Raw genomic sequence first — 27,723 nt, forward strand, 5'->3', positions numbered from 1 at the left:
TGTATCTGATGGACTAGTTGGCTGACTAGTTGGACTAGTCGCCCCCCTAAAGGACATGAAGATTGTCCAGCTTGAACAAATTAGTGATCCCTGGCCCAAAGGAAATACGTCTGGCCTCAAACTTTTTGGCCCTGGCTCCGAGCTGGTGGAATGAGCTCCTGGAAGAGCTAAGCGCCTCGCACTTTTTTTCGGCTGGGGGATCCACTTTATGTTATTCCTCAGCTAGCGCTTTAAAGTGGAGGATGTAACTACCAGTTTGCTGCTTGGACGCTGGATGTCATGGCCCCATCTCCAGAGGGTGCCTCTGCACCACTGCCTGAGCTCATTCTGCCAGCTCCCTCGGAGGAAGAAGTGGAGGAGCTGGAGCAAAGCAGCAGGGTGCTGCTTAGAGAGGCAAGTCCCGATAGGGAGCCACAACCAGGTCCCAGCCGGACAAGCACCATGCCCTCTGCACCAGCATTACCTCCGCCTGCAGCAACACCCCTGAACAGCCCAGACTCATCTCCAGAGCGCAGGAGGGGATGCAGGAGGACAACGTTGGCAACACGCAAGCAAAGTGCTCGGCTTAGACTACAGCAACAGGCTAGGTTGGGCTCAGGTGGGGCTCATTCATCGGAGGAAGGCTGAGTGCCAGGTGCAGCCACTTGGTGCTTCCCAGCTGAAGTGCTTCCCAGTGTGGCTGCAACTTTGTGCACATGTCCACCCGTTGCCTTGACTGGTTTCCTGCTCCCCGACGCTTTGGCGAAGCTCTGCTTGACTGATTCCCGGCTTGACCCTGCTTCACCCGGCTAGACTACGCTTTGATTGAATGCTCCACAGATTCCCGGCTTGACCGACAACTCTTTCGGTTCTCCACTAGTAATTCCTGATAAGACCCGGACTGGACTTTTGACTACTCTCTGGTACGCGCTTTGAACTTGCTTGACTTTGTAACCGTGCTTGCCCTTGCACTAACCCTGCGTGTGCCAGGCGAGGGCAGCACACTGGATGTTCGTGACGTCGTGCACAACGGCAAAAATATGGCGTCTTCTTAAGGTAAGCATTCCACTATATTTATCGGGTGCGGAATGGCCCTTCGTCTTAACGGTGCTGCTGGACTCAGCTATTGCTCTGGATGAAATAAGGCCAGGGTGCCATCTGCTGGGAACCCTGAAGAAAAATTACACTGAATCACAGAGCCCTCCCAATTTGGTGCCATCTGCAAATTTAATGCGGAGTCCCTCCAGCCCTTCATCCAGGTCACTGTTAAACTTGTTGAAAAGCCCTGTGACTCCCCACTGCTCCCCTCCCCCCAATCCCATAAAACACCACTGACAACCACTCTTTGGCTGTGGTTTTCGAACCAGTTCCCTATTCACCTAATTTTGCATTTCTCAACTTTTCTACCCTTGAGAAACCCCTGAAACATTCTTCAGGCTTTGAGGGGTATTTTGGGGAAAGACACCCGTAGCTACACTGAAAATTCAGTGCCTCTGCCAAATCCCCCACCCTCCCAGAGCCCCAGAATGTAAAAAGAAAAAGGGACTTTCCCCCTTTCTCTTCCCCTTTAAGGCTGGAACGGCCACTTGCTTGAATTGCCAACCTGTGCTGCATCATGATTCAATCATCTGAGCAATGTTGATTCAGCTGTTAAAACTGAGAAATGGTGATTCGAACTGGTTTTGGCCAATTCATGCCCAAATCAAGGCTGATCCAGGTACTTTTTAGCCAGATCAAATCAAATTCCATGTGCCTAACTGTAATTTGGATGATGCACATCAAATGAGCACTTACGTGGTCATGGACAAGGCTGAGATACAAACACTCAGATGCCACACTAAGAATTGTGTCTGCATGATCCTGACCTTGACCAATCATAGACCACATTCAGTATAGGGCACTTTCATACATGTGTTCTCCAGAAGACACTCATCTCACCCTGAGCGTGGGCCAGGTGAATAAGGAGGCGGATAGTTAAGGACATCAGAAGAGCCCTGCTGGATCAGACCAGAGGTCCATCTAGTCCAGCCTCCTGTCTCACACAGGGGCCAGCCAGTTCCTCTAGAGGGCCAGCAACAGGGCAGAGAGGCCGAGGCCTTCCTAAGGACATCAGGAGAGCCCTGCTGGGTCAGACCAGGGGTCCATCCAGTCCAGCCTCCTGTCTCACACAGGGGCCAGCCAGTTCCTCTGGAGGGCCAGCAACAGGGCAGAGAGGCCGAGGCCTTCCTAAGGACATCAGGAGAGCCCTGCTGGGTCAGACCAGGGGTCCATCCAGTCCAGCCTCCTGTCTCACACAGGGGCCAGCCAGTTCCTCTGGAGGGCTAGCAACAGGGCAGAGAGGCCGAGGCCTTCCTAAGGACATCAGGAGAGCCCTGCTGGGTCAGACCAGGGGTCCATCCAGTCCAGCCTCCCGTCTCACACAGGGGCCAGCCAGTTCCTCTGGAGGGCCAGCAACAGGGCAGAGAGGCCGAGGCCTTCCTAAGGACATCAGGAGAGCCCTGCTGGATCAGACCAGTGTCCATCCAGTCCCTTGCAAGAACAGCAGAAGCATGGCTAGAGGGCCATCAATGGCATACAAGCCGAGGCCTTCCTAAGAACATCAGGAGAGCCCTGCTGGATCAGACCAGGGGTCCAGCTAGGACATAGCAGACACAACCTCCATAAAAGAGCCCCATCGGGTCAGTCCAGAGATCCACCTGTCCCACACGGTCCGTGCGCCCATTTCCCAGGCTTGTCGGAAGATGCCGAGAGGACCACCTCGTGGAGCTCCCCCTCCCCCTGTGCATCAAACCAAGAAAACAGCCAGTCACACTGGATGATCCTCTGAACTAAAAGTCTTTTATTAGAACAACACACGGGGACCACACCTGGCCAGGAGGGCGGCTGTCTGCAGCTAACAATCGCGATACGGCGCCAATGCCACGTCACAAGCCACTAGGCATCTAGTCTAAGCATCAGAAACATCGTCAAGAAGCAGGCACAACGTAGACGGGACGAGGCTGCCGTGGCCCAGCCACCGAGCCTCCCGGGAATCGGAATCCGCGTCTGCCCGCCGCCCGGCCCTTCCGCAGCCAAGAGGACAGAGCGCGTGGCCGCGGGGTTAGCACCCGTTCAATAAATTAGGTCAAGGTAATGCACATCATAGCAGGGAGAAACTGGTTCTAAGGGGGAGGGGGCACTCGATGGGAGCAAGGACTTATTTACATGTCTTTAATTCCGAGGGAGGTGGGAGGGGGGGCATGTTTCGTGTCCTCCCGTGGGATCTTTGCCTTCATTCATGTCATCTCTGCTCCCGCTTGACGAAGAAGAAGAAGAAGAGTTGGTTCTTATATGCTGCTTTTCCCTACCTGAAGGAGGCTCAAAGCGGCTTCCAGTCGCTTTCCCTTCCTCTCCCCACAACAGACACCCTGTGAGGGAGGGGAGGCTGAGAGAGCCCTAAAGATTACTGGAGAAGAAGAAGAAGAAGAAGAAGAGTTGGCTCTTATATGCCGCTTTTCCCTACCCGAAGGAGCCTCAAAGCGGCTTACAGTTGCCTTCCCATTCCTCTCCCCACAAGAGACACCCTGTGAGGTGGGTGAGGCTGAGAGAGCCCTGATATCACTGCTGGGTCAGAACAGCTTTATCAGGACTCTGACTAGCCTAAGGTCACCCAGCTGGCTGCATGTGGGGGAGTGCAGAATCGAACCCAGCATGCCAGATTAGAAGTCCACACTCCTAACCACGACACCAAACTGAACAAGCGCCACCTTCCTTCCCGTCAGGATGACCCGGAGGCAACGGAAGGAAATGTCTGGTTTCTCGACCCCTTAGCACCTCTGCCTGTCCAGGGGGCGCCCTCAAGCCCAAAGCGCAAGGCGAGGCCGGACAAGCATGCGCATGCCGTCCATGGTGCAGAGAGGATCTTATGGCAACGACGACGTAGGATGGCTATTTTGGGCGGTGGGCTGGGCAGGTGCATGGCGGTTGCCTCAATTAGCCTTGCAAGATCTAAGTGGGGGGTTTGTGGGTAAGGCCCGCAGATGGGTTAAGGGCTGAGACCTCCTGAGGCCTCCTTCTGGAATGCGCATCCTGCCAGAAGCAAGCGTTCGGAAGTGGGACTCGAGATGCGCATCGAGGTTGGCCCAAGGGGAAATAGCCAGCTGGCATCCAGATCCTCTACCACCACCTGGCCACTGGCGTGGGATGGTGTTTTGTGTTTTTTTTTGCCAGATCCAGCTTGGGTGTGGCGATCTTTTAGTTTTGTGAGTGGAGCCTGGAGAAGACAGGGAATTCTGTAGGGTACAAGACCATTGAGCCCACCCGCCAAAGCCCCCATTTCCTCCGGGGGCACTGACCTCTGAATAACGGAGATGAAATGTAATTCTGGGGGGATCCCCAGGTGCCACCTGGAGGTTGGCATCCCTAGTAAGGAGGAAGACACTGGACTCTGGCTATGAGGTCCTCAACCGCGCTAGAGCAAGACAGCCTACTGACCGCCGAAGGATTCTTGCTCCTCCATAAACATCACTAAAGGACAGTCCATAATACTTTAAGCTCCTGTTTCTTCCCAGCTGATGGGGCCCCTTCTGAAGTCTTCTGGACTCTCTGGAAGAGAAGGGATCTGCTCAGTTGTTCCTTTCAAGGGACAACATCTTGGCTCCCTCTGGAGCTGTCCGGGGTGCTGAATCCCTCAGCCATCTGCTGTCCTGCTCCCTACTGCACTGTTACGTCTCCTGCTGTTAGACTTCCTCCTTACTGCACGCCAGACCCCTTCAGGAACTGCCCCATGAGCCTGAGGGGCCCTTCCCCTGAGTAATATCACAATAAATTAATTCGCTGACCAACTCTCACATCTACACTGCCCACGGCTAGAGCCGTGTCTGCACTGTTCACTTACTGGGCCAAAGACACATTCCGTCTGAGGAATCTCCAGCGCACCGCACACCTAAGTCGGTGTGCCAGGAGTGCGCCAAAGGAATGTGCCACTGACCCGGCCGGGGTGGGGGTGGGGGTAGGGGTGGGGTGCGCACCGTGATGCTGTTCTCTTCGATTCAGCGGGAATGCAGCGGTACAAGCAAGGCAAAGCGCCGGCTAGCGAAGGGTGCGAGGTAAAGGAAATAATCCGGAGATCAGCAATGGTGGGGCAACAGAGATAAAGGAGGAGAAAAGTATAACACTATGGGGTGAGCGGGAGATGCAGTGACCGTGGAAAGTAGCCGCGGCAACGAGCACAAGCCGAATAAGACGCTTTCGGTCCGTGTCCAGTGCTCATTAGCAATCACTTGCAAGTCGATTTTGCCATTTCAACCCCTCAAAAACCACTGCGGATTGCCCTGGGAGGGCATTATTCAGCATGTACAAGTTTCCTGAGAATGGGGATGTGGCGGGAAAGGAGCGGGTGCCGACTACAATTCTGTCCTTCCCCTGGACTTCCCCGCATACCGGGGGCTGCCAAAAAGTACTAACTCGGGTGAGGTTTTTCTAAGGCAAAGTTATCACTGAAACTGCTCAAAATGGCCACCTTTCAAATGGTTAGTTTTTATATGCCGCTTTCCCCTACCCGAAGGAGTCTCAAAGCGGCTTCTAATCACCTTCCCTTTCCTCTCCCCACAACAGACACCCTGTGAGGCAGGTGGGGCTGAAAGAGCCCCGACAGGACTGCTCTGTGAGAGCAGCACTATCAGGGCTGTGACAAGCCTGAGGTCACCCAGCTGGCTGCATGTGGGGGAGTGGGGAATCAAACCTGGTTCACCAGATTAGGCGTCACCGCTCTTAACAACTACACCACGCTGTCTCCCCCTTCAGATTCCCCCTACAGTAGGACAGAGCAAGCGTCCAGGAGCACCGGAAAGACTAACCAAATTTGTGGCAGGGGAGAAGCTTTTGTTAGTCCCGGCTCATTTCTTCTGATACCTGGAACGAAAGCTCCTCCCCTGCCACAAATTTGGTTAGTCTTCCAGGTGCTCCTGGACTCTTGCTCTGTTCTGCTGCTACAGACAGACTGACGCAGTGACCGATCTTGATCTATCGACCCCCCACGATGTGGCGGTGGAAGGAGAAACGCATGAGCAGCACCAGTGTGCATTGTGCCACGTGAGGCCAATTTGCCTAACTGAAAAATGATGCCCCTTTTGCCCCAGAGGTTGTCAGAGATGCGGTGCAAAAACCAACGCTTGCTAAAGGGGGGATGTTCAGTAGCAGCCCGAATTGAGTGGCTTCTTTCAACAACCATAAAATGGGCCTCATGCGCCGTGCACACCGAAGCCGCAGATAGCTTTGCTGTAAGAAAGGATTCCTTCCTTGACCATTCTTCAAGTCGGCCACCGTGAACCGGAAACAAACTCCAGCCTCAAATACTTCCAAGAACGGATTTCCCCCCCCCTCACTGCAAATGCTGCCTTTTCCCCCTTGCTGCAAAAGCCACCAGCCCTGCTTCTGAAATATTTAGGTCAAGGACTTCCTGTTCTCTTTCAAATCCTTTCCTCTTGAGCCCTGACTCCATTGGAGACTTCCTGATCTTTTGAGCACTTCCTCCCTATTTCTGCAGCATGGACTTCCTTCCTGTGAATGTGTACTTTTTTCTTAACAATTCAAGAGAGAAGGTATCCTGGCCTACCTAACCTTCCTGTGCTGTATGAAGATAGATAAATTCTGGTGGGTCGCCGTGTTAGCCTGAAGCGGCAGAACAGAGTGTGAGTCCAGGGGTGCCTTTACAGCTCACAAAGTTTCATTCAGGGGATAAGCTTTTGTGTGCACGCGCATGTCTGCATCATGTCTCGCTCGAAAAAGCTTATCCCTTGAGTTAAACTATGCAGGCCTTGAAGGTGCCGCTGGACCCAGACAAGGTGCTCAGCCAGCGAAGATTAAACTGTTTGTGTCCTGTGGCTCTTGGTTCGCCATCTCAGGCAACCTCTTGGCTTAAAAGTGGCGGTCTACATTTTAAAAATAAAGGACCAATCACCATCGCAAGAGCTGAAGTTTTGTCGACCTCTGCCTCAGAACGGGAGCTTTCCCGTTTCGGCGAAAAGCTCACCCGATTCTCGATTTTGATGGACAAGAGAAAGAGAACCGTTTCCCAAGACTTGATCATCCCCCATGGCCAACATCCCCAAAAATAAAGGCCATGAGGACAGAAACGGAGGATCAGACCCCCAGAGGCGCTGTCAGTCCCCCCCATTCCTCCTTTCCCCTGGCCACACCGAAACATTTGCTTTCAACATTCCGTGTAACATAATCCAAGGATTTTGGGGGAGGGAGTTTCCTTTGACGCAGCAGCATTGAAGCCGGCTGCATGGCGTCAGCAGCCATCAGTTTATGTTTGGGAGAAAAGGGGGGAAATTCCACGCTGGAACGAAAACGAAATCCGAGTGGGTGGGAGGTCCATTCTCGGGCTCCCCGAGAACGCGGTCCGTAGCCGAAAGCACAAAACAGTGAAGCCGATGCACACAGAGCACGGGGGCCGGAGAGAATGGGGCGCGGGGCGCAGGGGGTGGGGGTGTTCGCTGCAGAGCTGCAGGGTACGCAGTCTGGTTGGTCCTTTCTCCTCCCTAGATGGTTTGCCTTCGTTTTCGCAGTTGGCGTTCGCCAGAACTGGAGACTCCGGCCGACCAGATATTCTCCCGCTTCCTCCTCCGAGGTCAGTCCCTGACGGAAATCCACACAGCTCTCTGGGTGTGTCCTGAGAAAAAAAGCCAGACGGCGCCCACCGCTCCACTCCATCCTCACTGCATGGTGCCCCGTGCGTGGTAGAAGTCCGGGACGGGCAATCCTGTGTGGAGCGTCACCTGCAACCAAGGGCACACAGGTCAGTTTGCTGGAAGAGGCAAGATATGTAGTGGGCATGATTCAAAAGCATATGAGGAATGTCCTGCAGGGGGCATTAGAGGAAATGTTTATTTAGCATTGTTAGATCCAGAATTTCCTGATATTTCTCTCCCTCCCCCCCATTTATGTTAATCTTTTTTCAAAATCTAACAAACAAAAACTATACAATCAAATTAAAACAAACTTCCAAACAGACTTATCACCAAAATATACCCAATACCATTCTGGCCTTGCTGATAAAGATCCTCTTGTGGCGCAGAGTGGTAAGGCAGCCGTCTGAAAGCTTTGCCCATGAGGCTGGGAGTTCAATCCCAGCAGCCGGCTCAAGGTTGACTCAGCCTTCCATCCTTCCGAGGTCGGTAAAATGAGTACCCAGCTTGCTGGGGGGTAAACGGTCATGACTGGGGAAGGCACTGGCAAACCACCCCGTATTGAGTCTGCCATGAAAATGCTAGAGGGCGTCACCCCAAGGGTCAGACATGACTCGGTGCTTGCACAGGGGAGACCTTTACCTTTACCTTTTATGATTAAAGTTTCATAACTCTGCACAATCAACCCAAATTGAGTGTGAGAATGGTTTCCAAGTATTTATATGTCGGTCCATATTTTTATCTCTAATAACCACCATCAATCTGGCCATTTCAGAGAGTTCCAAATATCCCAACTGAGTCAATTGGGGACTTCTGCTTGCTTTCAGATGAAGGGAGCATCAACAGTTAGACAGTTAGGACTCTCTCTCCTTTCTCTCTCTCTTTACAAAGCAGTTTCTTTTCTGAATAAAACTATTTAAGCAGCTGGTGATCTACCCCTTTGCATATTTAAACTCCACCGACACGCTGAACTAGAGGTGTGCAGCCAAACCGAGCCTACGTCTCTCGCCTTGAAAACCTGATGGGGTCAACACAAGTCAGTTATCACTTGATGCCACTTCCCATCACTGACTTGATCACCATCTCAGTGAGTAGTTAGTTGTGTGTGTGAACGAGATCTTGGTGGACTCTAAGCTAAATATGAGCAGACTGCGTGATGCGGCAGTAAAGAAGGCAAAAAGCAGTCTTGGGCTGTGTCAACAGAGGCATCGCATCCAAATCCCCAGCAGCGGTCATCGTCCCACCACTATATGCTACATGGGTCAGATCGCCTCCCCGTTCTCTGCCCCCAGGCCTCACCTGCACGTTTCTGTTCAGGCTGACGGCGGGGAAGAAGATGCCCTCCAGGTTCTCAAAGGCGACAGGCCCCTGCTGGTCTTCATTGATGGAGAAGGTCAAGGTCCTCCTGGTCAGGTCGAGCAAGACTCCCACCGTGGCCCCTTTGGTGATGCCCCCTTCGGTCCTGCCGAGGAGGAAAGCCGGTCAGAACACGTGGGAGAGAAAAAACAACCAAGTAAATTGATTGAACGGTATATTCTGTTTGGGGGCACTCCCCAGGTTCCTGCCGGTGGAGAAACAGGTTGGCATTAGTGGAAATCCATCCATCAAAACCAGAGGTAGTCAAACTGCGGCCCTCCAGATGTCCATGGATTACAATTCCCATGAGCCCCTGCCAGCGTTCGCTGGCAGGGGCTCATGGGAATTGTAGTCCATGGACATCTGGAGGGCCGCAGTTTGACTACCCCTGACAAAACCATGTATGAACTCCCAATAGTGACAGTGTCTTTCCTTGATGTGTGGTCACAGATTGGCATAGTGGCACGGAGGGGGGAGTTCACAGAGGGTGCAGGAGGTTGTGGGACGCGAGCCGGGCCTCTGCCGCCTCTGTCGTTCCACCGGGTGGATGCAACAAACAAAAACTAGGAGACACAGTAAATGGAAAACGCCAGAAACACAGGGAGCCGAGTCATCCTGACTCTGAGACGGCAGTCAATAATAGTGCAAAATAGTAATTTCTGAAAGTATCTTCAAGGCACTCATAATACAGCCAGCTACGGGTAGCTTGTAAGTACTGGTGGGGTTTTTTTCTGTTTTAATTTTTTGCAATCCTTATAACAAACACATAAAGTTATTTTTCGTTACAGCATTAGTTCACTTTCTCGTTCACTTTCGAGTGAACTAATTCTATAACAAGAAGCGAGGGAAGGGAACCGGATTCGAATGACGTCAGAAACTCAGGAACAGACGGTCAAGGAAGAAAGCAAGTCATTTTGGGCTCTTCTTAAGCACTAAAAAGACAAACATAATGACCACTGCAACCCTCCCCCCCCACACACACACATACCAAAACAACAACAAAAAAAACCCCAGACCTGTCACAATAACAATGGATGGTGAAGAGATCGAATGTGGTCAAGAATCTGCTTTCCTCGGATCCCAGAGGGAGGGGAGCGGCTACTGTGACGGCAGAAATGATGGCCCCCTTCTGATTGTACCGTCATTAGAAATTGGCTCTAGTTCTGCATGTGGGCCTGACTCTTCCTGACCCTTGGCTCTTATCAGGAGGAGAAGACAATGCTCCTCTCCGGAATGCACCTCCCGGATGAGCCGGCTGAAGAAGCGCCCAGATTGCTTCTTCTCTTCTGAGTGCCAAGGCCAGAAGGCGGAAGAACGCCACTGCTGTGTGTAAAGCTTGGGGGCTGGTCTGCTCTGGAATGGTGGCCTTCACGGCATAAATCCTTCAGCCCGGCTCTTAGCCTGTCTCCTCCCACCTGGGCAGAGTCTGCACTTACTTTCTTTATTCCATGGTCAATCCTGTTGAATTCAGATCGCTTTGAACTCGGCTCTTCCTCTTCCCCCCCCTCCCCATTGAAACAGGAAAGTCTTCTGCACGTGGTTAGGGAGGCTCAGAAGGTGGGGGGGGGGGGGAGCCAAGCCTCTTTCTTTCTTTTCTTGAACGGGGGGGGGGGAGAGGAGCCAGGCAGGGAGCCTCGTTCTTTTCTTGGAGGGGGGGGGGGGAGAGGATCGAAAAAGGCAGAGGAGGGAGGAAAAATCCAGGACCAACAGAAGTTGAGAGAAATTAGGGGCTTCTCCTTTAAGGCAAGCGTGTCACATGACCAGGTGTAGCCTATCAGAGGTTCTCTACCACGGAGCTTTCTTTCCCAAGCTGGATATTCAGGATTAACAGCAGTCTGAGATATCGCACAATAAAGGCAGGGTCACTCCGGATCAATCCTTCTTGCTGCACAAGGAAATTTTAAATCGCCCCAAATTCCAAACGGAAATCGCATTCTGTGTAGAGGGCAGGGACTGAATTGATCTGGGGTTGGAATAAAAGCTCTGTGCAGTTTACACCCTGGATTCCTTCCGGCAAAGGGCTCTTAGGCAGGCAGGAGGGGGCTGTGGCCACGTACCTGTTGGTGTGGGAGTTGTTGTGCATGAACCAGCTCCGGTTATTGTCCACGTACATGGCCCAGGCCTTCTCGTCCTTGCCCAGCATCACGTCTTTGAGGACGTCCACGCGAGCCACCCCGAAGGCCGGGTCCGGGTGGTTGTCGTAGCGGTCGATGGACAGCTCCCAGTAGTGGAGCCCCTTGGAGAACCCAGTCTTGCCCAACACCACCCGGTCGTCGTAGCTGTTGCACGTGACGGTCAGGTTGTCGTTGGAGAAGATGATGTCGGAGTGGGCGGTGCTGGGGTCGAAGGAGAACCAGGCCACTGGGAACAGACACACGGCGCAGGAGAGTGAGCGTCCAGAGAGAAACCAGGGAGCAGGGGAGGGGCGGGAAGTGGATAGCGCCATGTTGCCATGCAGGAAGGAATGAGGGATCGGGGCCCAGAGCTTTTGGTGGGGTCCATGGCTGTCAATGTCCTCCCCCCCACCATCCACACACCTAGCCTCCTGCTTCCCCCTCTCCCAGTTGCTCAAAATATTCCTTCCTTCCTTCCTTCCTTCCTTCCTTCCTTCCTTCCTTCCTTCCTTCCTTCCTTCCTTCCAGAATCCTTCCTTCCTTCCTTCCTTCAAATTCTCCTTCCTTCCTTCCTTCCTTCCTTCCTTCCTTCCTTCCTTCCTTCAAATTCTCCTTCCTTCCTTCCTTCCTTCCTTCCTTCCTTCCTTCCTTCCTTCCTTCCTTCCTTAATTCAAATTCTCCTTCCTTCCTTCCTTCCTTCCTTCCTTCCTTCCTTCCTTCCTTCCTTCCTTCCTTCCTTCCTTAATTCAAATTCTCCTTCCTTCCTTCCTTCCTTCCATTATGACATCTTGGAGCAGTGGGATAATTATTAACGTGACGATGATGATGATGATAATACCCCACCCTTCCCAGTTGCCCCAGGGCAGATTACAACATATTAAAACAAGCAAATAAGCGAATGTAAAATATTCATAAATTATTCCTTAAAATTATTTTAAAATTGGCTCTTTAAATCTCACCGAGGTTAGGACAGCAGGTCAGTACTTTACGAGTGGGGGAGGATTCTGCAGGGTCACCGGCGTTCCTCTATGTTAAATTCCTGGCCTCAACTACAGGTCTGGCAGAACAGCTCTGTCCTCGAGAGCCTTCCACGGGGCTGGGGCCAGCGTTGAAAAGACCCCGCACCTGATCCAGGCCAGTTGCACTTCTTGCAGGTGGAGGAACCTGAGCAAATTCTGGTCTTTTGATCATAGTGCTCTTATGCGGGGGGAAGAGTGCTCCACAACTCATGCTCCCAGCTCAACATACCTATGCCCCCAGGAGAGCTCTACGCTCCGGCACCTCCAACTGGCTGCGGATCCCTGGCCCTAAAGAGGCACGTCGGACCTCAACAATGGCCAGAGCCTTCTCTGTCCTGCCCCCACCTGGTGGAACAAACTCCCCGAGGAGATCAGGGCTCTGCCGGAAATCCCACAGGGCCTGCAAAAAGGAGCTCTTCCACCAGGCATTTTGTGAGGCCGACTGACCCATAGCATTTACAGGTCCCCCCCAGACTTATTGAACCTACTGAGGGAAGTGTCAAAGTTATTGCTGAAATACTGTTCTAGTCGTTCTGGTTGGTATGTTACTCTTATATTGTTATATTGATTTTGATAGTGTTCTATGTAAATGTTCCAAAATGTTTTATGTAAACCACCCAGAGCCTTAGGAGAATGAATGAATGAATGAATGAATATGAATGAATGAATATGAATGAATGAATATGAATGAATGAATGAATGAATGAATGAATGAATGAATGAATGAATGAATGGATATACTAACATGCTGCCTGGCATTGTTGGGGGAAGAGCAGGCAGGAGGTGCTCCCGGCAGCTAGGGGAGTATTTCTTCCCAATTATGTGCCCTGTCTAGCGGTCAACAAAGGGGGAGGAGCTGCAAGGGGAGGGGGAGATTTTTGGGACCTGCCCAGAGTCCTTGGGGAAGGGTGGGTTAAACGTCTGGAAATAAATAAATGAGCCGGGGACGGACGCACCGGCAGCTGGGGGGGGGGTGTCATGGGTGTGGGGTGGGGGGTACAGAAAGGTGCAACTGGTTTGGTCTGGGGATCGGCACAGAGGGGGCCCTTGGAAGAGCTCTGCCTGAGTCCCCCCAAAACTTGGAACCAATTGACAAAGAAAAGCAGGCAAGACAGAAGCCAACAGAAGGGAGAGGGTAGGTGCATTTTAGCAAGACAATTTGTAGTTCTGCAAATAAAAAGGATGGCGTTTCAGAGGTCCGGAGGCACTGAGGAGGCATGTCGAACGAGACTTTTGGGTCCAGAAGGGTTCCATGATGAGAGGGAGGGGGCGTCTTTCTGTCCCACCAAGTTTTACCCTTCACCTCTGTCCAAATACTAAATAGGGTTGACCCTGCTTAGAGATCTGGCTAGCCTGGGCCATCCAGGGCAAAGCAAGAGAGGAGCAGAGGTAGGGGAAGGCAAGAAAGAACCTGGGGCTTCTCTGGTGGTGCTTAGCTTCCGAGATCTGGTGAGATCAGGCTAGCCTGAGCCATCCCGGTCTGGTCAGATGCTCAGAGATGGTTTGCCATTGGCTACCTCTGCGTAGCAACCCTGGACTTCCTTGGAGATCTTCCGTCAGCAGCCAATTTATGGCGTCCTTGCAGGGCTTTCAAGGCATGAAACCAACCACGGTGGTTTACCAGTGAATGCCTCTGCACAGCAACTCCGGACGTCCTGGTTGTTCCCCTGTCCAAGCCCCAAGCAGGGCTGACCTTGCTTAACTTCCGAGATCTCCCAAGGTCAGGCCATCCTGGACCATCCTGGCCAGAGCTTTCCAGATGTTGACAAACTGGAGCGTGTCCAGAGGAGGGCAACAAAGATGGTGAGGGGTTTGGAGACCAAGACGCTTCGTCATCTGCACTGGTTACCAGTCTGTTTCCGAATCAGATTCAAGGTATTGGTATTGACCTTTAAGGCTATACGCAGCCTGGGTCCCATCTACCTGCAGGACCGCTTGGTTGCTTATGCCCCCCGCAGGGCACTCCGCTCTGCGGGTATGAATTTACTGGTTGTCCCGGGCCTTTTCAGTCCTGGCCCCAACCTGGTGGAACGAGCTCCCAGAAGAGCTAAGGGCCCTGCAGGATCTACCAGCTTTCCGCAGGGCCTGTAAGACGGAGCTCTTCCGCCAGGCATATGGTTGAGGCCAGGGCAGCTCTCCCACTAATCCACCAGAGGATCCCCTCCAATATTGAGATCTCTAACACCGAGATCATGGTTAGATCTATTGTATTGGTGCCACCCTCTTCTGAACATTATTCTCTCCACCAGGCTGAACTAAGATCAGAATTGTGACCACCGCCGCTATATGTTATGTGATATGTTATATGTAACTTTTAATTGGGGTTTTTATGGGGATTTTATTGTGTTTTAACTATTTATGTTGCAAACCGCCCTGAGACCTATTGGGAGAAGGGCGGTCTAAAAATTAAATAATAACAATAACAATAACAATAACAATAACAATAACAATAACAATAACAATAACAATAACAATAACAATAACAATAACAATAACAATAACAATAACAATAACAATAACAATAACAATGACAATAACAATGACAATAATGAAGAAAGGTTGGGGGATCTTGGACTGTTTAGCCTGGAGAGGAGGCGACTGAGAGGAGATCTGATAACCACCTTCAAGTACTTATAGAGGATGGAGCAGAGTCGTTCTCTCTTGCCCTGGAAGGATGGACCAGATCCAATGGGATGAAATTAATGCAAAAGAAATTCAGTGGAACAGGCTTCCTTGAGATGTGGTGGACAACACACCGCCTTCTCCGCAAAAACACAAGAGGAGCATGCTGTTTTGGCCATGCCGCAGATATCAGGCAGGAAGAATTCCTGCCATAGGCCCCCTCCCCTGCTCCCCCCCTCCCCCCATGCATCCAAGAACTTCCTACCTGCGACCAGTTTTTTAATGTCAACTGGAGTTAGGTCCAGGAGAGACGCATGAAAGAAAAACAAACAGGAAGCAAAATTGGGAATTACGTCAAGCGACGAACAGCGTTGTGCTGCTTTCATCCGCAGGCTGCCCCGTCCCCCCCCCCGACACCCAATATCAATCCATCAGCACAGGAACCCCACACAGGTATACATCAAAGCACACTGAAGACCACGAGGACGTGCTGAGATGGAAGAAAGAGGGCGATCAAACCTAAGTAGGTTCAGTCCCCAAAAAGGCACTGATGGGTTTTCCCAAAAATAAACATAAAAGCAGGTCTAGATTTCAGGGATGAATACAAGCTGGCTTCAGGGAGCCCTTCCTTAAGAGTCTGGCCCCGATCCCGCATGCTTGTGTGAGCGCTACACCTTCATCATACCCACCAGACTGTAGCAGTTAGAAAGCCAGCCTCCCCCAGGGCGGTGTTGGGTTCAAATCCCTGCTCAACTATGGGCTGATGAAAGGCAGTTGGTGTAAAGTGAAATATTTGTCCTGGCCTCTGTGCCTCTGTAGAAAGCTATAGACCAGGAGTCCCCAACATGGCACTCATGGGCACCATAGGACCCTACGACACCTTGGCCTCTCTGCCCTGTTGCTGGCCCTCCAGAGGAACTGGCTGGCCCCTGTGTGAGACGGGAGGCTGGACTGGATGGACCCTGTTCTGACCCAGCAGGGCTCTCCTGATGTCCTTAGGAAAGCCTCGGCCTCTCTGCCCTGTTGCTGGCCCTCCAGAGGAACTGGCTGGCCCCTGTGTGAGACGGGAGGCTGGACTGGAGGGACCCCTGGTCTGACCCAGCAGGGCTCTCCTGATGTCCTTAGGAAGGCCTCGGCCTCTCTGCCCTGTTGCTGGCCCTCCAGAGGAACTGGCTGGCCCCTGTGTGAGACAGGAGGCTGGACTGGAGGGACCCCTGGTCTGACCCAGCAGGGCTCTCCTGATGTCCTTAGGAAGGCCTCGGCCTCTCTGCCCTGTTGCTGGCCCTCCAGAGGAACTGGCTGGCCCCTGTGTGAGACAGGAGGCTGGACTGGATGGACCCCTGGTCTGACCCAGCAGGGCTCTTCTGATGTTCTTAGGAAGGCCTCGGCCTCTCTGCCCTGTTGCTGGTCCTCCAGAGGAACTGGCTGGCCCCTGTGTGAGACAGGAGGCTGGACTGGATGGACCCCTGGTCTGACCCAGCAGGGCTCTCCTGATGGCCTTAGGAAGGCCTCGGCCTCTCTGCCCTGTTGCTGGCCCTCCAGAGGAACTGGCTGGCCCCTGTGTGAGACAGGAGGCTGGACTGGAGGGACCCCTGGTCTGACCCAGCAGGGCTCTCCTGATGTCCTTAGGAAGGCCTCGGCCTCTCTGCCCTGTTGCTGGCCCTCCAGAGGAACTGGCTGGCCCCTGTGTGAGACAGTAGGCTGGACTGGATGGACCCCTGGTCTGACCCAGCAGGGCTCTCCTGATGTCCTTAGGAAGGCCTCGGCCTCTCTGCCCTGTTGCTGGCCCTCCAGAGGAACTGGCTGGCCCCTGTGTGAAACAGGAGGCTGGACTGGAGGGACCCCTGGTCTGACCCAGCAGGGCTCTCCTGATGTCCTTAGGAAGGCCTCGGCCTCTATGCCCTGTTGCTGGCTCTCCAGAGGAACTGGCTGGCCCCTGTGTGAGACAGGAGGCTGGACTGGAGGGACCCCTGGTCTGACCCAGCAGGGCTCTCCTGATGTCCTTAGGAAGGCCTCGGCCTCTCTGCCCTGTTGCTGGCCCTCCAGAGGAACTGGCTGGCCCCTGAGTGAGACAGGAGGCTGGACTGGAGGGACCCCTGGTCTGACCCAGCAGGGCTCTCCTGATGTCCTTAGGAAGGCCTCGGCCTCTATGCCCTGTTGCTGGCCCTCCAGAGGAACTGGCTGGCCCCTGTGTGAGACAGGAGGCTGGACTGGATGGACCCCTGGTCTGACCCAGCAGGGCTCTCCTGATGTCCTTAGGAAGGCCTCGGCCTCTCTGCCCTGTTGCTGGCCCTCCAGAGGAACTGGCTGGCCCCTGAGTGAGACAGGAGGCTGGACTGGAGGGACCCCTGGTCTGACCCAGCAGGGCTCTCCTGATGTCCTTAGGAAGGCCTCGGCCTCTCTGCCCTGTTGCTGGCCCTCCAGAGGAACTGGCTGGCCCCTGTGTGAGACGGGAGGCTGGACTGGATGGACCCCTGGTCTGACCCAGCAGGGCTCTCCTGGTGTCCTTAGGGAGGCCTCGGCCTCTCTGCCCTGTTGCTGGCCCTCCAGAGGAACTGGCTGGCCCCTGGGTGAGACAGGAGGCTGGACTGGATGGGCCCCTGGTCTGACCCAGCAGGGCTCTCCTGATGTCCTTAGGAAGGCCTCGGCCTCTCTGCCCTGTTGCTGGCCCTCCAGAGGAACTGGCTGGCCCCTGGGTGAGACGGGAGGCTGGACTGGATGGACCCCTGGTCTGACCCAGCAGGGCTCTCCTGATGTCCTTAGGAAGGCCTCGGCCTCTCTGCCCTGTTGCTGGCCCTCCAGAGGAACTGGCTGGCCCCTGTGTGAGACAGGAGGCTGGACTGGATGGACCCCTGTTCTGACCCAGCAGGGCTCTCCTGATGTCCTTAGGAAGGCCTCGGCCTCTCTGCCCTGTTGCTGGCCCTCCAGAGGAACTGGCTGGCCCCTGTGTGAGACGGGAGGCTGGACTGGATGGACCCTGTTCTGACCCAGCAGGGCTCTCCTGATGTCCTTAGGAAAGCCTCGGCCTCTCTGCCCTGTTGCTGGCCCTCCAGAGGAACTGGCTGGCCCCTGTGTGAGACGGGAGGCTGGACTGGAGGGACCCCTGGTCTGACCCAGCAGGGCTCTCCTGATGTCCTTAGGAAGGCCTCGGCCTCTCTGCCCTGTTGCTGGCCCTCCAGAGGAACTGGCTGGCCCCTGTGTGAGACAGGAGGCTGGACTGGAGGGACCCCTGGTCTGACCCAGCAGGGCTCTCCTGATGTCCTTAGGAAGGCCTCGGCCTCTCTGCCCTGTTGCTGGCCCTCCAGAGGAACTGGCTGGCCCCTGTGTGAGACAGGAGGCTGGACTGGATGGACCCCTGGTCTGACCCAGCAGGGCTCTTCTGATGTTCTTAGGAAGGCCTCGGCCTCTCTGCCCTGTTGCTGGTCCTCCAGAGGAACTGGCTGGCCCCTGTGTGAGACAGGAGGCTGGACTGGATGGACCCCTGGTCTGACCCAGCAGGGCTCTCCTGATGGCCTTAGGAAGGCCTCGGCCTCTCTGCCCTGTTGCTGGCCCTCCAGAGGAACTGGCTGGCCCCTGTGTGAGACAGGAGGCTGGACTGGAGGGACCCCTGGTCTGACCCAGCAGGGCTCTCCTGATGTCCTTAGGAAGGCCTCGGCCTGTCTGCCCTGTTGCTGGCCCTCCAGAGGAACTGGCTGGCCCCTATGTGAGACAGTAGGCTGGACTGGATGGACCCCTGGTCTGACCCAGCAGGGCTCTCCTGATGTCCTTAGGAAGGCCTCGGCCTCTCTGCCCTGTTGCTGGCCCTCCAGAGGAACTGGCTGGCCCCTGTGTGAAACAGGAGGCTGGACTGGAGGGACCCCTGGTCTGACCCAGCAGGGCTCTCCTGATGTCCTTAGGAAGGCCTCGGCCTCTATGCCCTGTTGCTGGCTCTCCAGAGGAACTGGCTGGCCCCTGTGTGAGACAGGAGGCTGGACTGGAGGGACCCCTGGTCTGACCCAGCAGGGCTCTCCTGATGTCCTTAGGAAGGCCTCGGCCTCTCTGCCCTGTTGCTGGCCCTCCAGAGGAACTGGCTGGCCCCTGAGTGAGACAGGAGGCTGGACTGGAGGGACCCCTGGTCTGACCCAGCAGGGCTCTCCTGATGTCCTTAGGAAGGCCTCGGCCTCTATGCCCTGTTGCTGGCCCTCCAGAGGAACTGGCTGGCCCCTGTGTGAGACAGGAGGCTGGACTGGATGGACCCCTGGTCTGACCCAGCAGGGCTCTCCTGATGTCCTTAGGAAGGCCTCGGCCTCTCTGCCCTGTTGCTGGCCCTCCAGAGGAACTGGCTGGCCCCTGAGTGAGACAGGAGGCTGGACTGGAGGGACCCCTGGTCTGACCCAGCAGGGCTCTCCTGATGTCCTTAGGAAGGCCTCGGCCTCTCTGCCCTGTTGCTGGCCCTCCAGAGGAACTGGCTGGCCCCTGTGTGAGACGGGAGGCTGGACTGGATGGACCCCTGGTCTGACCCAGCAGGGCTCTCCTGGTGTCCTTAGGGAGGCCTCGGCCTCTCTGCCCTGTTGCTGGCCCTCCAGAGGAACTGGCTGGCCCCTGGGTGAGACAGGAGGCTGGACTGGATGGGCCCCTGGTCTGACCCAGCAGGGCTCTCCTGATGTCCTTAGGAAGGCCTCGGCCTCTCTGCCCTGTTGCTGGCCCTCCAGAGGAACTGGCTGGCCCCTGGGTGAGACGGGAGGCTGGACTGGATGGACCCCTGGTCTGACCCTGCAGGGCTCTCCTGATGTCCTTAGGAAGGCCTCGGCCTCTCTGCCCTGTTGCTGGCCCTCCAGAGGAACTGGCTGGCCCCTGTGTGAGACAGGAGGCTGGACTGGATGGACCCCTGGTCTGACCCAGCAGGGCTCTCCTGATGTCCTTAGGAAGGCCTCGGCCTCTCTGCCCTGTTGCTGGCCCTCCAGAGGAACTGGCTGGCCCCTGTGTGAAACAGGAGGCTGGACTGGAGGGACCCCTGGTCTGACCCAGCAGGGCTCTCCTGATGTCCTTAGGAAGGCCTCGGCCTCTATGCCCTGTTGCTGGCTCTCCAGAGGAACTGGCTGGCCCCTGTGTGAGACAGGAGGCTGGACTGGATGGACCCCTGGTCTGACCCAGCAGGGCTCTCCTGATGTCCTTAGGAAGGCCTCGGCCTCTCTGCCCTGTTGCTGGCCCTCCAGAGGAACTGGCTGGCCCCTGAGTGAGACAGGAGGCTGGACTGGATGGACCCCTGGTCTGACCCAGCAGGGCTCTCCTGATGTCCTTAGGAAGGCCTCGGCCTCTCTGCCCTGTTGCTGGCCCTCCAGAGGAACTGGCTGGCCCCTGTGTGAGACAGGAGGCTGGACTGGATGGACCCCTGGTCTGACCCAGCAGGGCTCTCCTGATGTCCTTAGGAAGGCCTCGGCCTCTCTGCCCTGTTGCTGGCCCTCCAGAGGAACTGGCTGGCCCCTGAGTGAGACAGGAGGCTGGACTGGAGGGACCCCTGGTCTGACCCAGCAGGGCTCTCCTGATGTCCTTAGGAAGGCCTCGGCCTCTCTGCCCTGTTGCTGGCCCTCCAGAGGAACTGGCTGGCCCCTGTGTGAGACGGGAGGCTGGACTGGATGGACCCCTGGTCTGACCCAGCAGGGCACTCCTGGTGTCCTTAGGGAGGCCTCGGCCTCTCTGCCCTGTTGCTGGCCCTCCAGAGGAACTGGCTGGCCCCTGTGTGAGACAGGAGGCTGAACTGGATGGGCCCCTGGTCTGACCCAGCAGGGCTCTCCTGATGTCCTTAGGAAGGCCTCGGCCTCTCTGCCCTGTTGCTGGCCCTCCAGAGGAACTGGCTGGCCCCTGGGTGAGACGGGAGGCTGGACTGGATGGACCCCTGGTCTGACCCAGCAGGGCTCTCCTGATGTCCTTAGGAAGGCCTCGGCCTCTCTGCCCTGTTGCTGCCCTGCAGAGGAACTGGCTGGCCCCTGTGTGAGACAGGAGGCTGGACTGGAGGGACCCCTGGTCTGACCCAGCAGGGCTCTCCTGATGTCCTTAGGAAGGCCTCGGCCTCTCTGCCCTGTTGCTGGCCCTCCAGAGGAACTGGCTGGCCCCTGTGTGAGACAGGAGGCTGGACTGGAGGGACCCCTGGTCTGACCCAGCAGGGCTCTCCTGATGTCCTTAGGAAGGCCTCGGCCTCTCTGCCCTGTTGCTGACCCTCCAGAGGAACTGGCTGGCCCCTGTGTGAGACAGGAGGCTGGACTGGAGGGACCCCTGGTCTGACCCAGCAGGGCTCTCCTGATGTCCTTAGGAAGGCCTCGGCCTCTCTGTCCTGTTGCTGGCCCTCCAGAGGAACTGGCTGGCCCCTGGGTGAGACAGGAGGCTGGACTGGATGGACCCCTGGTCTGACCCAGCAGGGCTCTCCTGGTGTCCTTAGGAAGGCCTCGGCCTCCCTGCCCTGTTGCTGGCCCTCCAGAGGAACTGGCTGGCCCCTGTGTGAGGCAGGAGGCTGGACTGGAGGGACCCCTGGTCTGACCCAGCAGGGCTCTCCTGATGTCCTTAGGAAGGCCTCGGCCTCTCTGCCCTGTGGCTGGCCCTCCAGAGGAACTGGCTGGCCCCTGGGTGAGACAGGAGGCTGGACTGGATGGACCCCTGGTCTGACCCAGCAGGGCTCTCCTGGTGTCCTTAGGAAGGCCTCGGCCTCTCTGCCCTGTTGCTGGCCCTCCAGAGGAACTGGCTGGCCCCTGTGTGAGGCAGGAGGCTGGACTGGATGGACCCCTGGTCTGACCCAGCAGGGCTCTCATGATGTTCTTAGGAAGGCCTCGGCCTCTTTGCCCTGTTGTTGGCCCTCCAGAGGAACTGGCTGGCCCCTGAGTGAGACAGGAGGCTGGAATGGATGGACCCCTGGTCTGACCCAGCAGGGCTCTCCCGGTGTCCTTAGGAAGGCCTCGGCCTCTCTGCCCTGTGGCTGGCCCTCCAGAGGAACTGGCTGGCCCCTGGGTGAGACAGGAGGCTGGACTGGAGAGACTCCTGGTCTGACCCAGCAGGACTCTCTTGATGTCCTTAGGAAGGCCTCGGCCTCCCTGCCCTGTTGCTGGCCCTCCAGAGGAACTGGCTGGCCCCTGTGTGAGACAGGAGGCTGGACTGGATGGACCCCTGGTCTGACCCAGCAGGGCTCTCCTGATGTCCTTAGGAAGGCCTCGGCCTCTGTGCCCTGTTGCTGGCCCTCCAGAGGAACTGGCTGGCCCCTGGGTGAGACAGGAGGCTGGACTGGATGGACCCCTCGTCTGACCCAGCAGGGCTCTCCTGATGTCCTTAGACAGGAGGCTGGACTGGATTTTTATGAGTCCTGCAGGGACCTAGATCTTTATTTGTGTTGAGTATCCCAGATGCTACAGCTCAGAACCTGGGTTTGAATATTTAGGAAGTTCAAAAGGAGGGAGGAATGTATGGTGTTTCCTCTCCTGGAGGGAATGAAATCAAAATGCTCAGATATGAATTTCAAGCATTTGTCGGGCCTCAGTATCTGCTTTCTCCAATAAGCTGATCGGGTTAGAGCAATATCAGCCTTCTCCTCTTGAAATCAAAACTGGCACATCTTTTCTTTTTAAAAACCACAACAAACAAGTCTAGACAGACACGTCCTTGGATCGAACGTTCACTGGATGCAAACGAGAAAATCATGGACAAGGGAGGGCATGGGCCCCAACGTAGGAGAGAGATACTTGCCTAATTGAGAGAAAGGTCCTGACTGAGCATCAAAACCTACAAAGAGATACTACATTTCACACGTCGACACACGGAAATGCAACCCTACCCATCCAAGAGAAGATCCCTCCGGAGCGCTTGCAAAACTTGGCTGGAACAAATGGCCATACTCGTGTCAAAAAGCCAAAGACCTGGAAATTCACACCCACAGGCTAAAGCTCCAAATCCCAGAACCAGGAGACCTCCTCCTGAAACCAGCTTGCCTGTTTGTCCAGCAGCCAGCCAATCGCCTTCCGTCTCCCACCCCTGGACACCCCCTCCTCCTTCCACTTCCCACCGAGGCTCGGAGGCTGCAGATCCCTGCTGCGTGAGAGCTGCCCCTGCAGGTCAGTTCCCTGCCTGGGAGCCTCCAGCCTGCAGCCTTTCCAGGTCCTGAGGGAAGGGAGAGGCCGTCCACAGAGGTCCCCCCCAAATCTGGCCCCCATTGTATCCCCCCCCCCAAATCTGGCCCCCATTGTATTCCTGAATGCAACGGGCTTTGTCCGTAGTAATGGTAAGAACAGAGAAAAAGCACCAAAATGAACATTTCCAGGGCTTTGCTCTCCCTCCAGCCCTTGGCTCCCTCCCCATCCTCCAAGGCCCACCGTAAGACCAGGTGGCTCCCAAGATACAAACTCCACACACAGGTAAGCAGGCAAAGCCATTGACTCTGCATACACCGGACACGCGGCAGGCAGAAGACGTTCAGGAACCGGAAATATCAAAAGCCAGCCGTACAGAAGCGTCGGAGATGGGGAGGGGGAGGGGCAAAACCAAAAAGGGAAATCCAAGCTGTGGGCCCCCCATGTAGCCCAGCAACGAAAAGACAGCCTCATTCCTCATTCCAAATCAGGCGGGCGGAAAGAAAACAAAATGTCCAGGCTCTTTTTTCCTTGCGCTTCCCGCCGTGTCCGGCAGGGGTGGGTGGGACTACGAGGGGCATAAGTGTGTGGCAGTGAGAGAATTCCCCCAAAAGGAAAAGTTATAGTTAAAATGCTGCCGCAGAGAAACATGCTTTGCGCATTTGGGACAATTCCGCTCTTTTTCTGTATTCCGGACACCGGAGCCCTGAAAATGGGGCCTGCTGGAAGCAGCTTCTGCACAGAGACTGCCTGTCTACCTGGTAGGGCTGTGAGACAGAAACAAATACAGCACAAGCTACATCAGAGTCTCCTCCATACAGGAAGACAGGCTACTCACGACACAGAACAACTGATCCTGTCTCATACGGATATCGGGGGGAGGGGAGGAATGTGTGAGGGGAACCCAAAAAAAAAATCCAAAAAGAAAAGAAGCGAAACAGCCACAAAACAAGAACCGGACCCCCCAGACAAGCGGGGGAATGTCTGGAAGCACAGCGTCACAGGCGACGTCCGGAAGCACAACGTCACAGGAGACGTCCGGAAGCACAACGTCACAGGAGACGTCCGGAAGCACAACGTCACAGGAGACGTCCGGAAGCACAGGCAGCGCCCGGCGTGCTCGGCTCACCCACCAGCGGAATTGAGAGACTGCAAAGAAGAGTGCAAGCTCATTTGGTGGGCCGAGGATCGGAGCTCAAAGTAGGATCTCCCCGGAAAGCTGTTTTGCAGGTTTAAGGTGGAGGAGAAGGGGTTGGATCTACGCAGCTGCAGCCTTTCCAAGGGCACAGGGAAGGTCAGGGCCTGCTCCTCAGGCTCGGAGTCTAAACGCAAGATCAAGGCAAACGCGAGGTCAGAGCTCTGTCTTTTGGCCATTACCCAAGACGCAATTCCGGCAAAGAGCACAAACCCTTACCTGTGCAGGAGTAATGGGGTGAGAGGAGCTTACTGAACCCACCCAGTTATCTTCAGAGAACCTGCTTTGGTTAGGCCCCTGACATCTGAAGCAAGATGGGCAGTGACGTGAGAAAGGGCTTCTTCTGTTGTGGCACGAAAACCTGGCAATGTCTTCCTCTGGGGCATTCACATGTCTCCCTCACCAGCTGTTGAAGATTTGTCTCATCTGGCCTATCCCCAAGAACAGGACCTCTCCTCCAGGACTGGTCTCCCTCACCAAGTTGCCCAAGGAATATCTTCTTAAGGCCTACACTGATCCACCACTGGGGGGCACTGCTGTTCCAGCCTTCATTTCCCTCACTTGTAAGTTCCCCTTTATTTCAGGTTCTTTCCTGTTCAGTGTGGATTTTACTCCCTCTGGTGGTCGATTCGATATTACAAGTGGCTTAGGTCCAGCATCAAAACCTGCAGTTGAAACCTACAGGGAGATATGCTGGTCGTGAACTGGTGTAATACCGAATCCACCACTGGAGGGAGCAAAACATGTCAGGAACAGACTCCCTCCCTCTCAAAGTGAGGGAAATGAAGCCGGAACGAGCTCCAGGCTCCACTGGGGTCCAATCCTGCTATCCTTCAGGACCTTTTCTCGGTTCCAGGTTAGAGAAAGGTCTTTCCCCCACCACTGAGATATTTTGTCTGGAGAGGATGGGGACTGAACTTAGGGCTTATACATGTAAAAGCTGTGCTCTGCCACTGGACCATGTCCCCAACCGGGCCAGGCAAGGGGAGAAGGCACAACAAATTCTCACATCAGTGTCATCAAACCCAGGGGAACGCAATTCAAGCAGCCATAACCAACACGTCGGCCCAGAGTCCATCACCAGCAAGGTCTTGGCATCCAGGTTGCTACAACCGGATTCAGCCTAATCTAGGAGACAAGGTGTTTCCTCTAGCTAGGGGTTGGGAAGCTCTTGGAAATCTGTGGGGCGCTACCTGGGGAGATCAGAAACCAGGGAGGGGAGAGATGTGAGATCATATCCTCTGGGCCACACCCCTGGGCTCCATGTCCAGGTCAAAAAGTCAGCCATGAGACAAATGACATTCTTTCTGTCAAGCAGAAACGGTTATCTGTATACCGCCTACAAAAGAACTCCAGAAATGCCACATCCAGATGAACAAATCTGTCCATGCCCGGAGCAAAAATGCCCGGGCAAACCAGATGGCTGCAAAGGAACCTTCGATTAAAAATGTATGTTGATGATATTGCTGCAAGGCATCCTTCCGGCATTTGGGGGAGGCTCAGAGCTTAAATACCGAGCCTATTGAGAGGGAGGTAGGAAGTGGATGCAGGCAGGAGTGCGGGAAGGGAAAGAGGCAGAAGATGAAGAGAGGGGCACACTGTTGTCCTCCCAGGGTGGGGGGTCACTTCTGGAACAGCCGCTTCTTTTTTGAGAAACCTGGACCACCAGAGCAATGTGTTTTAAGGACAAAGGGGAATTGAGGAATTCTTGGGACCCCATTCCCGCTCTTTTGTTTCTTTGGTCCTGGCTCTGCAACTGGACGACAGAGCAGTGGAGCCACCAAACGATGCACCCACCGCTAACAGAGGGGACCTGTGGGGGGTTATGATGACGGGAGCGCTTTGCTGCCCACGGAATAGGTTCCCCGGCAGTTGAGGCTTACCCTCCGAGGTCTGCAGGACCAGCGTCTTGCTGTAGGGGCTGACCCCGGTCTTGTTGAAGGCCTTGACCCGAGCGCTGTAGGTGCTGTTGAAGTGAAGCCCGTCCACGGTGCACATGGTCTCTTTCCCGACGTAGACCTCCTAGACGCCAAACAGAGGAGATGGTATCTACCAACCTGGCAAGGCCAAACTGCCACCCCCTCCCCCCCGGAAACACTCATTAACCGAACAGTTCAGATTTACAGAAATTATCTCCATTCAGACGTGATGGGAAACCCCGGGTGAGCAAATTGGGCTCAGAACAAGATCGGAGTCCGGTAGCACTTGACTTGAACTGGATGACCCTGGTGTTATCCGATCTCAGAAGCAAAGCCGGGTTAGTTATAAGAACCTAAGAGAAGCCCTGTTGGATCAGGCCACCGGCCCATCCAGTACAACTCTCTGTGGCCCCCCCAAGCACCAAGGAGACATCCCTGGCCCAGACAGAGTATCCCACCTGAACCCTGTGGCTAAGAGCCACTGATGGACGTCTGCTCCAGATGTTCATCCAGTACCCTCAAGAAACCATAAGAGAAACCCTGTTGGATCAGGCCAATGGCCCATCCAGTCCATCACTCTGTGTCACTCAGGGGCCAAAACCAAGGTGACATCTGGAGGTCCACCAGTAGGGCCAGAACCCCAGAAATCCTCCGACTCTTTTCGAGTCAGGAGGCAAATTTCTTCCAGGCCAGACAGCACAGGGATTATGGGTTTTTGTGGGGGGGGGGGGGCTCATCTAGGCATCAGAGGCTCTGTTGGGGTCACTGTGGATGGGCTGCTAATTGTGAGTTTCCCACATTCTGCAGGGGGCTGGACTAGATGTCCCTGGAGGTCCCTTCCAACTCTATGATTCCATGACTCTTACCTCCCCCGCAAGCACCAAGAATACAGAGCATCACTGCTCCAGAGAGAGTGTTCCATGACACCATTTTTGTCACCCACCTAGGAGTTGAAAGAGTGGGTGGACCTGCTGGCCAGTGGAGATTTGATTGGCAGTACAGATTTTGCAAAACGTCGCTTTGGCCATAGCTAGCACCACATGACACCATGACAACCATTTTGTAGCAGGCTCCGCCCCCTGCAGCAGCCATTTCATAGCAGTCTGTGACAGCCGCCCACTGCCCTGTGCCAGAACTCCAAGGGCGTCCGCAGGCGTCCATCCCACTGCCCGCCCTGCCTCTCCAAAATACCCACCCGGAACTGGCCCCCGTTCCCGTCATCCAGCTCCAGGATGTAGCCGTCCACCTGCACGGTGGAGAGGGGGGGCTGTTTCCAGGACAAGGTGGCGCTGTTGTTGTGGGTGCAGCATTCTTCCAGTTGCAGGATCGGAGCGGCCGGCACTGGAGAGGAAGCTAAACAGACATTAGTGTAACCCCGACTTCTCCCACCAGGCACAATGGAAGTCTTTCGCCGCCGGGCTCCATGAGGATTCACTGAGCCCGAATCAGCCGGAGATTTCGGGTCATTGTGACAAGGGCCCTGCAGGAGCTTTCCCAGTTCTGCAGGACCCGCTTGACGGAGCTCTTCCACCAGGTCTTTGGCTGAGGCTGGAGCAATTCAGATCTATGGGCCCTCCTCAGCATAGCTGCAACATCAAGCTACCTCCCCACTTAATCCCTCCCCCCCCCAAGGCACAGGATGTGGTGGGGGGTCTGTCGAGTCTGGGCACTGGGAGGGGGGCAGGGGGGTTGAATCTGCTGCTGCTGTTTTTAAGGGTTGGGGGGGGGCTATGTTTTATGGTGGGGATCTTTTACTTGT

The 27,723-nt window shown here is 55.2% G+C and overlaps 1 protein-coding gene across 7 annotated transcripts in view; it reads right to left on the reverse strand.

Moving 5' to 3' along the window:
• Positions 1-2,658: 2,658 nt before the first annotated feature.
• TRIM9 (tripartite motif containing 9) overlaps positions 2,659-27,723 on the reverse strand; it is a 70,258-nt gene continuing 45,193 nt past the window's right edge. The window contains exons 6-13 of one of the 7 annotated variants that reach the window (XM_077324093.1): positions 27,160-27,305; positions 25,929-26,067; positions 23,984-24,172; positions 22,471-22,506; positions 15,029-15,052; positions 11,066-11,369; positions 8,952-9,114; positions 2,659-7,742 (exon numbers count right to left, since the gene is read on the reverse strand). In XM_077324093.1, coding sequence (XP_077180208.1) covers positions 7,680-7,742; positions 8,952-9,114; positions 11,066-11,369; positions 15,029-15,052; positions 22,471-22,506; positions 23,984-24,172; positions 25,929-26,067; positions 27,160-27,305 — 1,064 coding nt within the window. In that variant the 3' untranslated portion in view covers positions 2,659-7,679. Of the gene's footprint in view, positions 7,743-8,951; positions 9,115-11,065; positions 11,370-15,028; positions 15,053-22,470; positions 22,507-23,983; positions 24,173-25,928; positions 26,068-27,159; positions 27,318-27,723 lie in introns of all 7 variants that reach the window. The other 6 variants (XM_077324092.1, XM_077324095.1, XM_077324094.1 and 3 more) reach the window with 6 other exon arrangements.

The sequence above is a fragment of the Paroedura picta genome, chromosome 2 (assembly GCF_049243985.1).
Source record: "Paroedura picta isolate Pp20150507F chromosome 2, Ppicta_v3.0, whole genome shotgun sequence".
NCBI classification, from domain to species: Eukaryota; Metazoa; Chordata; class Lepidosauria; order Squamata; family Gekkonidae; genus Paroedura; species Paroedura picta.